At 39.0% G+C, this 14,595-nt stretch overlaps 1 protein-coding gene and 1 long non-coding RNA gene across 2 annotated transcripts in view; both read right to left on the bottom strand.

Annotated features, from left to right (window-relative positions):
- LOC114317815 (CHD3-type chromatin-remodeling factor PICKLE) overlaps nucleotides 1-14,595 on the bottom strand; it is an 84,562-nt gene that overhangs the window by 5,512 nt on the left and 64,455 nt on the right. Inside the window, exons 27-28 of the mRNA XM_082894536.1 lie at nucleotides 7,728-7,858; nucleotides 6,492-6,861 (exon numbers count right to left, since the gene is read on the bottom strand). Of these exons, the coding sequence (XP_082750662.1) occupies nucleotides 6,492-6,861; nucleotides 7,728-7,858 (501 nt within the window). The remainder of the gene's footprint in view (nucleotides 1-6,491; nucleotides 6,862-7,727; nucleotides 7,859-14,595) is intronic.
- On the bottom strand, nucleotides 2,636-5,668 carry LOC145802078 (uncharacterized). Its single transcript, XR_014344346.1, has 2 exons — nucleotides 5,535-5,668; nucleotides 2,636-5,066 (listed from the first exon to the last, which is right to left on the bottom strand). It is a non-coding gene; the product is annotated as an uncharacterized LOC145802078 (long non-coding RNA).

The following is a 14,595-nucleotide window of genomic DNA, read 5'->3' as shown; positions in this document are numbered from 1 at the left end:
TAGGACAAATGAGGTGCAGCAGTTAAACGCCCAACTGGCTCTGCTCCAACGCATGTATAAGGATGCGCGAGCAGAGATAAGTGTGCTAAAGGCGGAAAACAAGGAGCTGAAGCGGAAGGCCAGTTTTATGTTCCGATTTGGAGGGCCGCCATATGCTGCAGTGGAGGAGCAGGGAGTAGTGATCATGCCCAGTGGAGTGGGAAACACGGAGGCAACACCGGCAAGGGCCGCCCAAGACGGTGGCAAGAAGAAAAGATCGGCAGAATAGGCGAGAAGAAAAATCCCACTGTTCCGATTTGTGTTGGTTGTGTTTTGTTTTGTTTTGTGTTTTTTTTTTATTTTTATTTTTTTTATTTTTTATTTTTTTTTTTTTATGGTGTAAAATGCTGATCGGGGTTGATCCCCGGCATGAAGAAATGACAAGTTTGTAAAATGTTGTTGTTGTTGTTGTTTTTTTTTTTTTTTTTTTTGGGGAGTGTTTTGTTGAAAAAATAAAAATAAAATGAAAGAAAACAAGGGAGAAAGAAAATAGATAAAAAATATTTATAGATGGATTATATGAAAAACATCAGTGCGATTGTTTCAAAATAAAGTGGGGTATTTAAAAAAGAGGAAAAGTGACTTGGAAAAAATAAATAAAAATAAGTGATTTTTGAAATCAAATGGAGGAGAGAGAGGGACAAACCCATGTGATAAAGTGGAGAGAGAGTCGGTGAGTGGGGTGCAAAAGGTGAAGGAGAAATGATGGATTGAAAATGGTTTGGGTCAAAAGTGGACACTGTTAGTGGGGAACATGAGTGCATTGATTATTTGATATAATAATAATAATAATAAAAATAAAAAGTTAGAACAGTTGGAGAGAATGAGTGGAGTATGGTAAGGGTTTCATCCAAAGCCAAAATTCCTGCAGCGAATCACTTCGCAAATCCTAGCATGAGCTTTTTCTCTTTCCAGGCTTATTCATGAATTTCCTGGTGATTTCAAGAGCCTCTGGTGGCATTGTGGCAGAGAACACCCCAACCTGGATTTTGGGTGGCAGCAACTGAGAACACCCCAACCTGGATTTTGGGTGGCAGCAACTGGAAAATATCATAGATCTGATTTTTAAAAACCTCGTGACAGCATTTCATCAGCTTCATCCAAGACAAACATTTTGATGTAAACAGGGCGAAGTGATTGTCTCCGCAACATGTCAAACACACGACCAGGAGTACCAACAACAACATGAACCCCACTGGAGAGAATGCGCTGATCTTCGCGCACACTAGTCCCTCCAACACAAGCATGAACCTTCACACTTTGCTGGGCAAGTTCAAGAGTGGGTGGAAGAACCAAAGCTTGGCACTCAACCAAGCTATAATATAGCTGCTGCAGAATTCTAGAGCAGAATGTTGCAGTGTTTCCAGTTCCAGACTGTCTCGTCATATGAGGTGAAGAATTCTTCTCCATCAGCCTCACACATGACTACAGTTGCACAAATCTTTGTTGATTTTATCAGCGGAATAGGTTGAGGTCCGGCGGGCGGCTAAGGTGAGGTTGCCGCCCGCCGGGGAAGCGAAAATACTAGGTTTTAAACCAGCTCTGATACCATGTAAGAAATAATGTATAGAGAAAGAGAGAGAATAAATTGTATGTATTATTATTGATTGATATATTAATTTTTATTACAATGATTCATGATTCCTATATATAGAAGAGGGTGAGTGTGTAGTAGGTAAGGAGTAGGTGAAGTGGAGGTGGTAGTGGTGTAGTGGGTTAGGTTTAGTGGAGTAGGTGAGGTGGTAGTGGTGTAGTGGGTTAGGTTTAGTGGAGTAGGTGAGGTGGTAGTGGTGTAGTGGGTTAGGTTTAGTGGAGTAGGTTTAAGTGGGTGAAGTAGGTGGAGAGTAGGTGGATTTTAACAGATGGTATCCAAGGAGAGGGTCTATGATTTCCTTGTTGACCTTAACATTGAGTATGATCAGATTCGGGTTCAAATTCTCGGTCGCGATCCTTTCCCCACTGTACATGAGTCGTATGCTTATGTTAAGTAGGAAAAGAGCAGGCGTAGTGCTATGGTTCATCAGCCACCCCAAGATCGCTCTGCCTTGGTTGTTTCTTCTGCACCTAAGGATGGCTCCTTCTCCAAGTCTGAGGGTAAAGGTGGTAGTATTGATCGTAGTCAGATTACATGTGATTATTGTGGCAAAGACCGGCATGATCGAAAACATTGTTAGAAGTTGCATGGTCATCCTCCTTGAGGGCGGGGTAGTGCCCGTGGTGGCTCTGTTTGTTCTCAAGCCAATCTCTCTGAGGCCTCCACTAGCACCCTGGGAGATTTTGCCCCCCTTTCCCATGATACGTTGCACACGCTTAGGTGTTTGATAGCCCGACTTGATTCCTTTGCTCCTACTTCTAATCCTCCCTCGGCTTCCAACTTTGCGTTCACAGGTATTCTTACGAGTGCTTTAAGGTGCTTCTTCTTCCCCTTCACGTCCTTAGGTCATTGATTCTGGTGCTACTAACCACATAACAGGTTTGTCTCATCTTTTCCATTCTTACTCTCCTTGTTCTGGCAAGGATAAAGTAAGAGTTGCTGATGGGTCTTTATCTTCTATGTTTGGGACAAGCTCTGTTCATTGTTCTCCCTTGATTTCTATTTCTTCTGTTCTTCATGTTCCCTAGTTTTCTACTAATTTACTCCCTATTAGTCGTCTTACAAATTCACTAAATTGTTACCTAACTTTTTATCCCTCTCATTGTGTTTTCCAAGAATTGGGTACAGGGAGAACGATTGGTAGTGGTAAAGCACATAGGGGCCTGTATTTTTTGGATGCTGGACTTCGTTCCCTTGGCTCGTCACCAGGCTCTTTAAGCGACTGACACTTTTGCCCTTCTTCTGTTACACCAGCGGCATAGGCATTTAGGACATCCTCCTATTTCTGTTTTAGAGAAATGTTTTCCTACTTTAGTCGAAGATTGTCATAAGACTAATTTTCATTGTGATGCTTGTGAGTTTGCTAAACATAAACGTTCTTGTTATCCTCCTATTAATAAAAAAAGTCTTTTTCCTTTCATGGTTATTTATTTTAATGTTTGGGGTCCATCTCGTGTTTTGTCTGTTTCTGGTTATCGGTGATTGGTCACTTTCATTGATTGCTATCCTCGTGTGAATTGAGTTTACTTACTCCGAACCAAAAATGAAGTTTTTTTTATGTTTTCAGACTTTTCATAAAATGGTTCTTACTCAATTTGCTACACCCATTAAAGTCCTCCAGAGTGATAATGGTACTGAATATAATGACAGTGCGCTTCGGGCTTATCTTGAAGCCCATGGCATTTTTTTATCAAACCAGCTATGTCGGTACCCCAGAACAAAATGGTATTGCCGAACGCAAAAATGTCCATCTTCTTGAGGTTGCTCGTGCTCTTATGTTCACGATGCACGTTCTTACACCATATTGGGGTGATACAATCCTTACTGCTACATATCTTATTAACCGCATGCCTTCAAGTGTCCTCCAATTTCAATGTTCCCTTGACTTTCTTCACCACACGCCTGTCTACCCTCGTTCCCTTCTGCCTAAGGTCTTTGGTTGTATCTGCTTTGTCTATTTCCCTCAGTCCATTTGCAGCAAACTTGATCCCAAGGCCCTAAAGTGTATCTTCCTTGATTATTCCTCTATCCAAAAAGGCTATCAATGCTATGACCCTCACACTCGCAAGGTTTATGTTTCTATAGATGTTACCTTCTGTGAGTCTCAGCCATTCTCCCAAGGCTCCTCTCTTCAAGAGAAGGTTTCTATTCCCAACGAGATTGGTTTTCTAGATTCTATGTTTTCTCTTTCCAGTGATTGTGAGGGGGAGGGTGAGCCATGTAGTGAGGGGGAGGTGATTCCTTATGTTCAGGGGGAGTCTTGTGATCAAAGAAAGACTAGTCGGCTGGATAGAACAGATCTCAAGACCTACTCTCGGCGACAGAAGGAACAAGTGTCGGATGTGCTGCCAGGCCAATCATCTCCATATCTGGTTTCATCATCTTCGTCTCCTGTTTCAGGTAATGAGTCATTAGTTACTAATTCTCCTGTCCTTTCTAGTATGCTCATAAGTTGATTCAAATGTTCTCATTGCTCTTAGGAAAGGAGTTAGAACCTGTACTCAACATACCATATCTCATTTTGTGTCATATGATTCATTATCGCCATCATATCGTGCCCTTGTTTCGTCTTTGTCCTCTATATCTATTTCACAGGTTTGGAAGGAAGCTCTTAGTGATCATAAGTGGAAAAAGGCTATGGCAGAGGAGATGAGAGCACTGGGTAAAAATGACACTTGGGAGTTAGTTTCTTTACCAATCGGGAAAAGGCCTGCGGGGTGCAAATGGGTGTTCACAGTTAAGCAGAAAGCCGATGGACCATTGAGAGGTATAAGGCAAGGCTAGTTGCTAAAGGGTTCATTTAAACTTATGGCATTGACTATCAAGAGATCTTTGCTCCAGTGGCCAAAATAAATTCCATTTGTGTCCTTTCCTGTGCAACAAATTTGGGGTGGCCATTATAGCAATTGGATGTGAAGAATGCATTTCTTCATGGGGATCTAGAGGAAGAAGTATCTATGATGTCCCTCCAGGTTTTTCTTCTCCAGCTACTGAAGGGAAGGTTTGCCGGTTAAAGAAGGTCTTGTATGGATTGAAACAATCTCCTAGGGCTTGGTTAGATAGATTCCTTAAGGCGATGCTCAGGCTTGGGTATTACCAAAGCCATGCAAATCATACTTTGTTCATCAAACAGTGTGGAGCTAAGATCAATATCCTTATCGTATATGTGGATGACATTGTGTTGACAGGCAATGCTGCAGAGGAAATGTCTAATGTCAAAACTCAACTTTCCAAAGAATTTGAAATCAAATATCTTGCTCCCTTATGATACTTTCTTGGGATTAAGATTACTAGATCAGAGAGGGGCATCTTCATTTCTCAAAGGAAGTATATCTTGGACTTACTTGAGGAAGTAGGCATGCTGGGGTGTAGACCGGCTGATTCTCCAATAGAGGCTAATCATAAGCTCAATAGTGATGGAGATCATGTGGACCTAAGAAGCACGGACACTTCTAAAAAGGTGACGTATCCGTGTCGTGTCCGTGTCGGACACCGACACTCATCAGACACTCTCCCGACACGTGTCCGACACTCATCCAAACGTGTCTTGATTTTTTATAAAGAATTTAAAACTTGGACACTCTTCGGGCACTTGAAGGACATGCGTGTCCATCGACTAGACACACGAAACTAATTATAAGTTTGAACAAAATAACTTAGAATAAGATGATAAAAGAAAAATAACGTCAATTTATAGAAATTAGTGTTTATAATGTATTTATTTATTGTCTTAGAATGGCATGTTCATATATATGACATATAATAAATATATAAAATTATATATTTTGTCCGTGTCCCCCACGTGTCGTGTCCTACATTTTTCAAAAATTGCCGTGTCTGCGTGTCCGTGTTGTATCCGTGTCGTGTCACGTGTCCATGTCCGTGCTTCTTTGATGTGGACAAAGGGAGGTATCAAAGGCTTGTTGGAAGACTGATATACCTCTTTCATACTAAGCCAGATATTGCATATGTTGTTGGCTTTGTTAGCCAATATATGCATGATCCTCGGACGGGGCACTTGGAGGCTTTTTATAGGATCTTAAGATATCTCAAATTAGCGCCTGAAAAAGGCATCTTATTCTCTAATCATGGTCATTTAAGATCAGAGGCCTTCACCGATGCAGATTAGGCTGGCGCTATTGAAGATAGAAGGTCTATCACTGGCTATTGTACATTTGTAGGGGGGGAATTTGGTGACTTGGCAGAGTAAGAAGCAGTCAGTTGTTGCCAGATCGAGTGAGGAAGCGGAGAATCGTGCCATGGCGAATGGCATTTGAAAGTTGATGTGGCTTAAAATTTTACTCGCTGAACTGGGGTTGTTGAGGATGGTCCTATGCGACTGTATTGTGATAATAAGGCCTCTATTAACATTGCTCATAATCTAGTTCAACATGATAGAACTAAACACATCGAGATTCATCGACATTTTATCAAGGAGAAAGTATCTAGTGGCATCATTTGTTTATCTTTTATCACGTCTAAAAATCAGTTGGGTGATGTGTTTACCAAGGGGTTAGGGAGTAAAGTGTTTCATCCTATTGTATGCAAGTTGGGTATGCGAGACATCTATGCACTAACTTGAAGAGGAGTGTTAAGTTATGTACTTGAGGGTATTAGTGTCACTGTACTTATTCTCTTGTTATTATAAATACAAGTGCTTAGTGAGGTAACAAACTGAATTAGGTTTTGTGCCTCCTCTTCCAGCAGATCTCTCTCTCTCTCTCTCTCTCAACTATTATGCTACAGTTTTAACTATTAGTATTTTGCACAGCTCAACTAAACAGTGCCAAAATATATTTCAATGTATAATACACAACTGCCAGAATATGCAAGTAGTAAAACTTATGAAAGAACTTACAAATACTTCTTTTATGTACTCCGTATTTAGTGCTTTCTCCAACAGAAGCACCCTTTTCTTGATAAACTCGACCTGTCTTCTCTGCATCTCCCTGAAATGATATAATATAGAAGAATCTTGATGTATTTGTGCTCGATTTGCAGCATCAGGTGCTCCTTGTGCAGCATCAGCTGCTAAATCATTCCCACCACCGGTTCCATTTGTCTGATTCCCAGGTCTTTCAGTACTAGCTGTATTTGCACTGTCCAGTGATTGAAATGCTCCTTGGACAGGGAGAGTTATAAGGGGAAGATTCAGTTCCTGACAGATGACCTCTTGAACCCTAAGATCCTTGTCATCAACAATAGCTTGCCATCTTCCATAGCCATGCCTTCACATCAAAACAAATATATTATAATTGAAAGGATCTACGTACAATCTGAGAACTCGTCTTATGACTAATCATATCAAATTTATACTTCCATCTCTAAATTGTAAACAAATCCTAGCAAAGCAATGCTAGTATCAAATCAACTTCTCATACAATAATGCCTTTAAATTTCAAACCAACATGTCTAAGCAAGTTGAGTGGAACATCAAATACCAACAGGAATGCCATAGTGTGCAAGAGGTGGATTGATTCACACTCACATGGAACATTAGGGTGCGGCACACGCTATGGAAATGCGCCTTACCCTATTTGGAAAATTAGTATACAAGATGGAGAGACATATAACTATGAACAGAGTATATAGATGCATATATTTATATAAATAAATATCATATCATATCATATATTTCTTGTCACATCTAATACTTTTGTATTTGGTCAAAACCCACTAATAAAATTGATTGAAGTTCACAACACTCGAATCTATGAAATGACCATTTTATTTTCAATATTGAAGAGCACAAAATGCTCTCTCTCAACCAGAAACTTCTGGAGTCAGTAGTGGTTAGGTTAACAAAGATCGGTAGAAGTAAACAAATAAATGAATAAAAAATAAGATGTATTGGCATTGAATGTTATCAGCAAGAGAATATAGATCCAAATAGTTGGAAGTCAACAGACAACAGTTGCATTATTCTTTTAAGACATCAACCAAAAAATTCATTTCAAACTGAACTGAGAAGTATAGCCAGCACTTTATTGCCTCTACACCTTAACTTCTTTTTGATATGAAATCCCTTATATATTTTGAATTGGTCAAATTTTACTTTTTTCAAGGGACAAAAGAAAAAACAAAGAGAACATACTTTAATACTGCACGCAGTAGTAACAGATCATGATGCTCCTTCCAAAATCTCCCACTCTTCAATCCTGGGAAGCGAGATACAATGTCATCTGCAAAAAGGGGAGTACCTGGCTTTTCCAATGAAACCTTCGCCTGTCATTCCACAAAAAGTTTTATATTAATATATATATATATATATTTAAATTATCAGGGCAGTTGGAAGGTTTATAAATGAGCCAGAGTGATACATGGAACATGATGATAAAGAAAACTAATATGAGGTACCAAAATTATGAAAGCAGTATTTACTGAAATCAAATGACTTTTCCTTGATTTACTGGGACCCAGCAACAACAATAAAATTCACAATTGAGGATTGCACTCAAAATCATATGAGAATATAATTCATGTAAACTATGATCTGTTTAAGCTACCACAGCAAGGACAATCTTAGTATTGCATATCCATCCATGTCAGACATACTGAGATTTTTTACTATTGAAGACTGTAGGGCCCAACACGCATGTTCCAGTGCATTTTCTTTCAAGAACATGTCTGCCACTATAATCTGTGAAGGTGGACTACATACTCTGGAAGAAGTGATTGCCCGGAACAAATAACGATTAAAACCATGGCTTATTTACTGTGGTAAATAATTGGGAAAATTGCATTTCAATGGAGCAGTGGCCAAAAAATTACATTTTGATGATAGTGCAACTCTCCTGTGTGCATGGTGCAAATTCATTCATGTTCTTCGTGCAACTCTTCCTACGTGTCAAGGTTGCATTAAAAAAAAAAATCCCATTTGTAGTGCAATTATTTTGTTACTGTCCCATCTATTTGCAATTTGAGCTAAATAATTTTGGCAAAGTTGGAAGTCAAGCAGTGGTATATCATACATGAAATTTTATTTATTTATTTTTTTGGGCAAAAGCAGGAGTGGTAGAATAAATCAAAGAAAAGATTTTTCAAGCCAAAACAAGAAGAAACAGTCTTCCCATCTCATGAATTTGCAATGAAAATATGTGAAGGACGTGCCACTGAAGTTATAAATTCTAAGATTCACAGGAAGTTTACAAGCATGCTTGCCCATCAATCACCGAGGATGCCTAGTTAACAACTAAAGTGTAATGCCTAACACAATGGACTAAAATTGTTCCTGGAAAAGGCATCCTAAACATCAAATTTAAGCATCAATCTCCAATCAATATTTTTGGACCCTAATACTATTCAATGCCTGCTATCCGACTTGGTAGACATATATTCTGAAAGAGAAATTAAATAAAAGATAATAATGTATAACTCTGCAGGATAATGAATTTGTTTTCCATTGTAGTAAATAAGAATCACCCTGATTACATAACTAAACTACAAAAACAACTATTCAAAGTGGAACCAGTTGACAATGTGATATATCTAAAATGTATAAAACATTGCAAATATCATTAAAAATAAAACATATAATAAAATGCATCCACTGCACAATTTAACAAATATTTATGAAACAAGTTTACTGTTTGTAAACTAGGATATTGTTCAGAGCCGCATACACAGCCGTGTTGCTAATCTACAATATCCCCAAAAAATTCAGAACCACTACAGGAGCAACTTAACATCTTTACTCACCACAAAACAATAAATATTTGTTAGGTGGATATTTATTGTTTTGACTGGACTTTTACTCACCACAAAAATTCAGACCAGCCGACACCCATCCTAGGGTTTTTCCGCTCAAACCGACACCCATCTGGGTATCTTCAGGCTTCTTCCATGGTCTGGTAGGTGCTTTGGACTTCCCTTTGGCCTTCTCCTGTGTGTTTCGAACTCTCTGTGATAACATCTAAGTGTTTCTCCACATCATATGTCCTGGTAACACTCCTTGGTTCATCCTCTTTATTACTACTGTGTTTTTTTCATTGTGGTTGAACCCAAGACTGCTATTTTGATTGAAGTTTCACCTTTTTTTTTCATTTTATTTATTTTTTGGGGGGGGTAAATGGCCCCTTTAATCTAAGTGTCATGCTCCCATAGTGGTTTGTGTTCGAGATTGCTTGTCCATTCCATTCCCTCTTTCCATTATTGTGATTAGTGCTATCTTTTTTGGCTAAGATAGTAGCATAAACATGGCTTACCCATCTAGTGAGTACACTACTTCTCACCTATCTAAGGGTGAGAGTCCCAATTCAATTATGACTACTACTTCTGAGAACCTGAACCCTAGCCTCAAAATCACCATCTCTCTGTTTAATGGTCAAAATTACCTTGCATGGTCTTAGTGTCTAACACTTTTTCTGAAGAGTAGGGAGAAGATGGGATATGTTGATGAGAGAGTTCAAGCACCAGATATTTTTTATCCTGGCTATGATTAATGGGAGATTACCAACTTCTTGATCATAGGGTGGCTCATTCATTCCATGGTCCCTAAGATTGGTGAAGGTTATTTATCCATGGAGACTGCCTAGGATGTTTGGGAGGCAATAGCTGCTACATATTCCCGAAAGCGGAATTTTTCTCAGTCATTTGAGTTGCGCCAGTCTATTGAGCGATCAGTAGACAGTTCTTCAATATTACACATGTCTGATTAATGGCTGAAAACGCTTAGATCGTCTTCTAAATTACAAGCTTGTTTGCACAGTTGACACAGTTGGTTACCGGAAGTTTCTTGCCCAGGAGAGAGTCTTCAAGTTCCTGAAAGGCCTAAATGTGGAGTTTGACCCGGTTTGGTGTCGTGTCCTTGGCATGAATGTTCTTCCATCTCTTCAGAAAGCCTTTGCTTATGTCCAGAATGAAGAGAGTCGTCGTTCTGCTATGTTACAATCGACTTCTACAGACCCCTCAACATTACTTTATGTACCTTCTTGGGATGGGATTGGTTTGTCACTTTCTTCTTCTCATCCTTCCGGGGAGGATAATTTGTTTTGTGATTACTATCGCCGACCGAGGCATACTCGTGAGACTTGTTGGAAGCTTCATGGGCCTTCATTAGGGGGTCGAGGAGATCACTTTGGTCATAGAGGCGGGTGTCCTAGTCAGTCGAGAGGACGTGGGTCTCACTCTCGTGCTCATCAGTCTAGTGTTGTAGAGATGCATGATTCAGCTCTGATTATATAGACTACTGATCTCTAGTACGTCATCTTCTAAGTTTGAAGATGCTCTGTGCAATCTGCTTGATTGTCAATCTCCTGTTTCTCCAGGTGCATCTTCTGCTTCTTCTACGTTTGCCCGTTCAAGTAACTTAGCCACATCTTCTGGTGTTTTCTTATCCCATAAGGCCTTGCTATGGATTATTGATTCTGGTGCCTTAGATCATATGTTTGGGTCTTCTGATCTCTTCTCAGACCATACACCAGCTTCTGGTCAGGATAAAGTTAAGATTGCTGATGGTACTATTTCTTCCGTCTCCGAGAAAGGTTTAATCCACGCCACCCCTTCTCTACCTTTGTCTTCTGTTTTACATGTTCCTAATTTTTCTGTTAACCTATTGTCATTGAGTCATCTTACTAGAGATTTGAATTTTAGTATAACTTTTTTTTCTTGATTCTTGTCTTTTTCAGGACCTTGTCACAAAGAAGACGATTGGCAGCGGTAGAACAGGAAATGATCTCTATATCCTCAATCAGTCTGACCATCAGGTTTATCATTTCATTCTGTCTCCATCCACCAAGGAAGATTTATGGCTGTGGCATCAACATCTAGGACATCCATCCTTTTTATTACTTATTTATTCCCTTCGTTTTTATCAAAAATAAAGTTTCTGAATTTCATTATAAGTCCTGCCAACTTAGCAAACAATATTGAGCCTCTTTTGCTCCTAATAATAATAAAAGTTCAGTTCTTTTTTCTTTAATTCATTCGGATGTTTGGGGTCCCCCTCATGTGATGTCAATGAAAGGTCATCGATGGTTTGTTACTTTTATAAATGACTGCTCTCGTTCTATTTGGGTGTACCTCGTGAAACAAAAAAGTAAGATTTTTTCTATATTTCAAAACTTTCATAAGATGGTTAGTACCCAATTTGGGGCGATTGTCAAAATAGTATGTTTTGATAATAAGGATGAGTACATTGATTCTGTGTTGGCAAAATAGTTTTTCACTCATGGCATTTTCCAAACATCTTGCACTAGCACCCCTCAATAGAAGAGGGTTGCCGATCGCAAGAATTGTCATCTCCCTAATATGGCTCACTTTATGTGTTTTTCTATGGGCATACCTCAGGCCTATTAGGCCGAGGCTCTTCTCACTGTTGCATATCTCATTAACCGTCTTCCTACACAAATCTTACAAAAAAAGACATCTCTTCAAGTTCTCTTAGGTTTCGAGTCTCTGTTTTCCATTCCTTCAAAACTCTTTGGATGTGTGTGTTTTGTTCACAATCATTCTCCTTCTCAGGGTAAGTTGGATCCTCGTTCTCTTAGGTGTGTGTTCTTAGGTTACTCTCCTACTCAAAAGGGGTACAGGTGTTATCATCCTCCCTCTCATAAATGGTTTGTGTCCACGGATGTCACATTCTTTGAGTCTTAATCCTACTTTTTTTCTCGACTAGTGTCCCAGTCGTCTCTTCAAGGGGAGTCTGGCTGGGAGTGAAGAGAGTCCTATTGCTTCTATTATTCCTGACCTAATACTGCCACCAGCGGTACTTATTATTGCTCCTATTGTTCCTGGCCCAGTACCACCTCCAATGATATCTATTACTAGCAATACAGAATTCGATGTTATCAAGAATAGAGAAAGGCAAGTCTATGTCAAGAATAAAGAAAGGCAGAAAGTTACTTGGACACAAGAGACCATTTCTGATCAATCACAGCTGTCTCTTTCTCTTGATGAAAGTCTAGGTAACCTTGAAACTCCTGATAGTACTACCTCTGAATCTGAACCTATTGATCTTGATATCCCCATTGCCAAGAGAAAATGTGTGAGATCTAATACTCATCATCATATTTCTAACTTTGTATCTTATTCTCATTTGTCCTCTTCATAAAAAGCCTTTGTGTCAAAAATTTCCTCTGTTAGCATACCTAATTATTCCCAAGATGCTCTTAATATTCCTGAGTTGAAACTGGCCATGGTGAAGGAAATAAAAGCACTTCATAAGAATGGCACTTGAGATTTGACTGAGTTACCTAGGGGTAAACGAACTGTGGGATGCAAATGAGTGTATACTGTGAAGCACAAAGTAGATGGTTCAATTAAGCGATATAAGGCTTGACTTGGGGCAAAGGGTTTCACTCAAACCTATAGGGTCGACTACCAAGAGACATTTGCTCATGTTGCAAAGATGAGTTCAGTCAAAATACTTCTATCTCTGGCAGTTAATCTTGACTGGTCACTTCATCATTTTGATGTGAAAAATACTTTTCTGCATGGTGACCTAAAAGAGGAGGTGTATATGGACATTCCTCCTGGCTTTGAAACTCTTCAAAGTAAGGTAAGGTGTGTCGACTAGGAAGTCATTATATGGCCCCAAACAATCCCCTAGGGCTTGGTTTGAGAGATTCACTCAGGCGATGCTAAAATAAGACTTCTAACAGAGTCGGGCTGATCATACTTTGTTTGTTAAGCATTCTTCTCATGGTAAGACTACATCACTCATTGTATGTGTGGATGATATAGTGCTTACAGAAGATGATGTTGAGGAAATCCCTTTGTTGAAGAAGTATTTGGCCAGTGAGTTTGAAATCAAAGACTTGGGGAACCTAAAACACTTTCTGAGGATTGAAGTGGTTAGGTTCAAAGATGGGATTTTCATCTATCAAAAAAAATATGACCTTGACTTGTTGAAGGAAACAGGGATGCTTAGATGTAAAGCCTATGACACACCACCGAAACCTAATCAGAAACTTTGTGATGATAGTGGGGAAGCAACCGTTGATAGGGGGAGTTATCAGAGACTAGTGAGTAACCTTATTTACTTAGCTCATTCTCATCCTGATATTGCTGTTAGTGTGGTTAGCCAATTTATGCATCCTTCTTATAAAATATACTTGGCAACAGTTATGAGAATTTTGAAATACTTGAAATCTTCTCCTGAAAAATGTCTTTATTTTTTCAAACATAATCATCTTAGTGTGGAAGCTTATATGGATGCTAATTGGGTAGGATCAATAACTGATAAGAGGTCCACTTCAGGGTATTGTACTTTTGTTGGAGGCAATTTGGTTACTTGGAGAAGTAAGAAACAAAATGTGGTTGCTAGGTCTAGTATAAAAGCTGAGTTTAGAGCTACGACACAAGATGTGTGTGAGCTCTTGTGGATCAAGTTATTATTGCATAATCTGGGAATCGACCAGAAAGACTCCATGCGGCTATATTGTGATAAAAAGGCGGCCATCAACATGACTCACAATCCTATTCAACATAACAGGATAAAGCATGTTAAGATTGATAGTCACTTCATTAAAGAGAAGTTCACTTATGGTACAATATGTACTCCATTTGTGAAGCCTGGTGAACAACTTGCAGATATTCTCACCAAGGGAGTTGGTAGTAAACTATTTCATGATATTCTTGACAAGCCAGGCATGAGTGATATCTTTGCACCAACTTGAGGAAGAGTGTTAGAATATATGTTAAGATTATTCTATTATTTGTTTTCTTAATTAGTGCCTTAGGACTTTCCTATTCTATTAGCTATTATTTCCTTATTCTATTATTTCCTTATTTGTGCCTCCAAGGTTTTCATTGTAAGCTACCTATTATCAATATAAAAGGGGGTGATTGTCTAATCATTCTCTAAGTTAGTTTTCTCCCAAATAAACAGTAATATCAATTGTACTTATCTTTTAAATGAAGAATATCGACATTAATTAGAGCAAAGTGCTCTGGTTCTCTCTCTAACCCTTAGGGGTTTACCTCTAATTGGATATTTAGTTCTCTCTCTTGATTTTGGACTC

This window comes from Camellia sinensis, chromosome 11 (genome assembly GCF_055761805.1).
Source record: "Camellia sinensis isolate YWXY chromosome 11, ASM5576180v1, whole genome shotgun sequence".
Lineage (NCBI taxonomy): Eukaryota > Viridiplantae > Streptophyta > Magnoliopsida > Ericales > Theaceae > Camellia > Camellia sinensis.
This window is presented reverse-complemented; position numbering and strand designations above follow the sequence as displayed.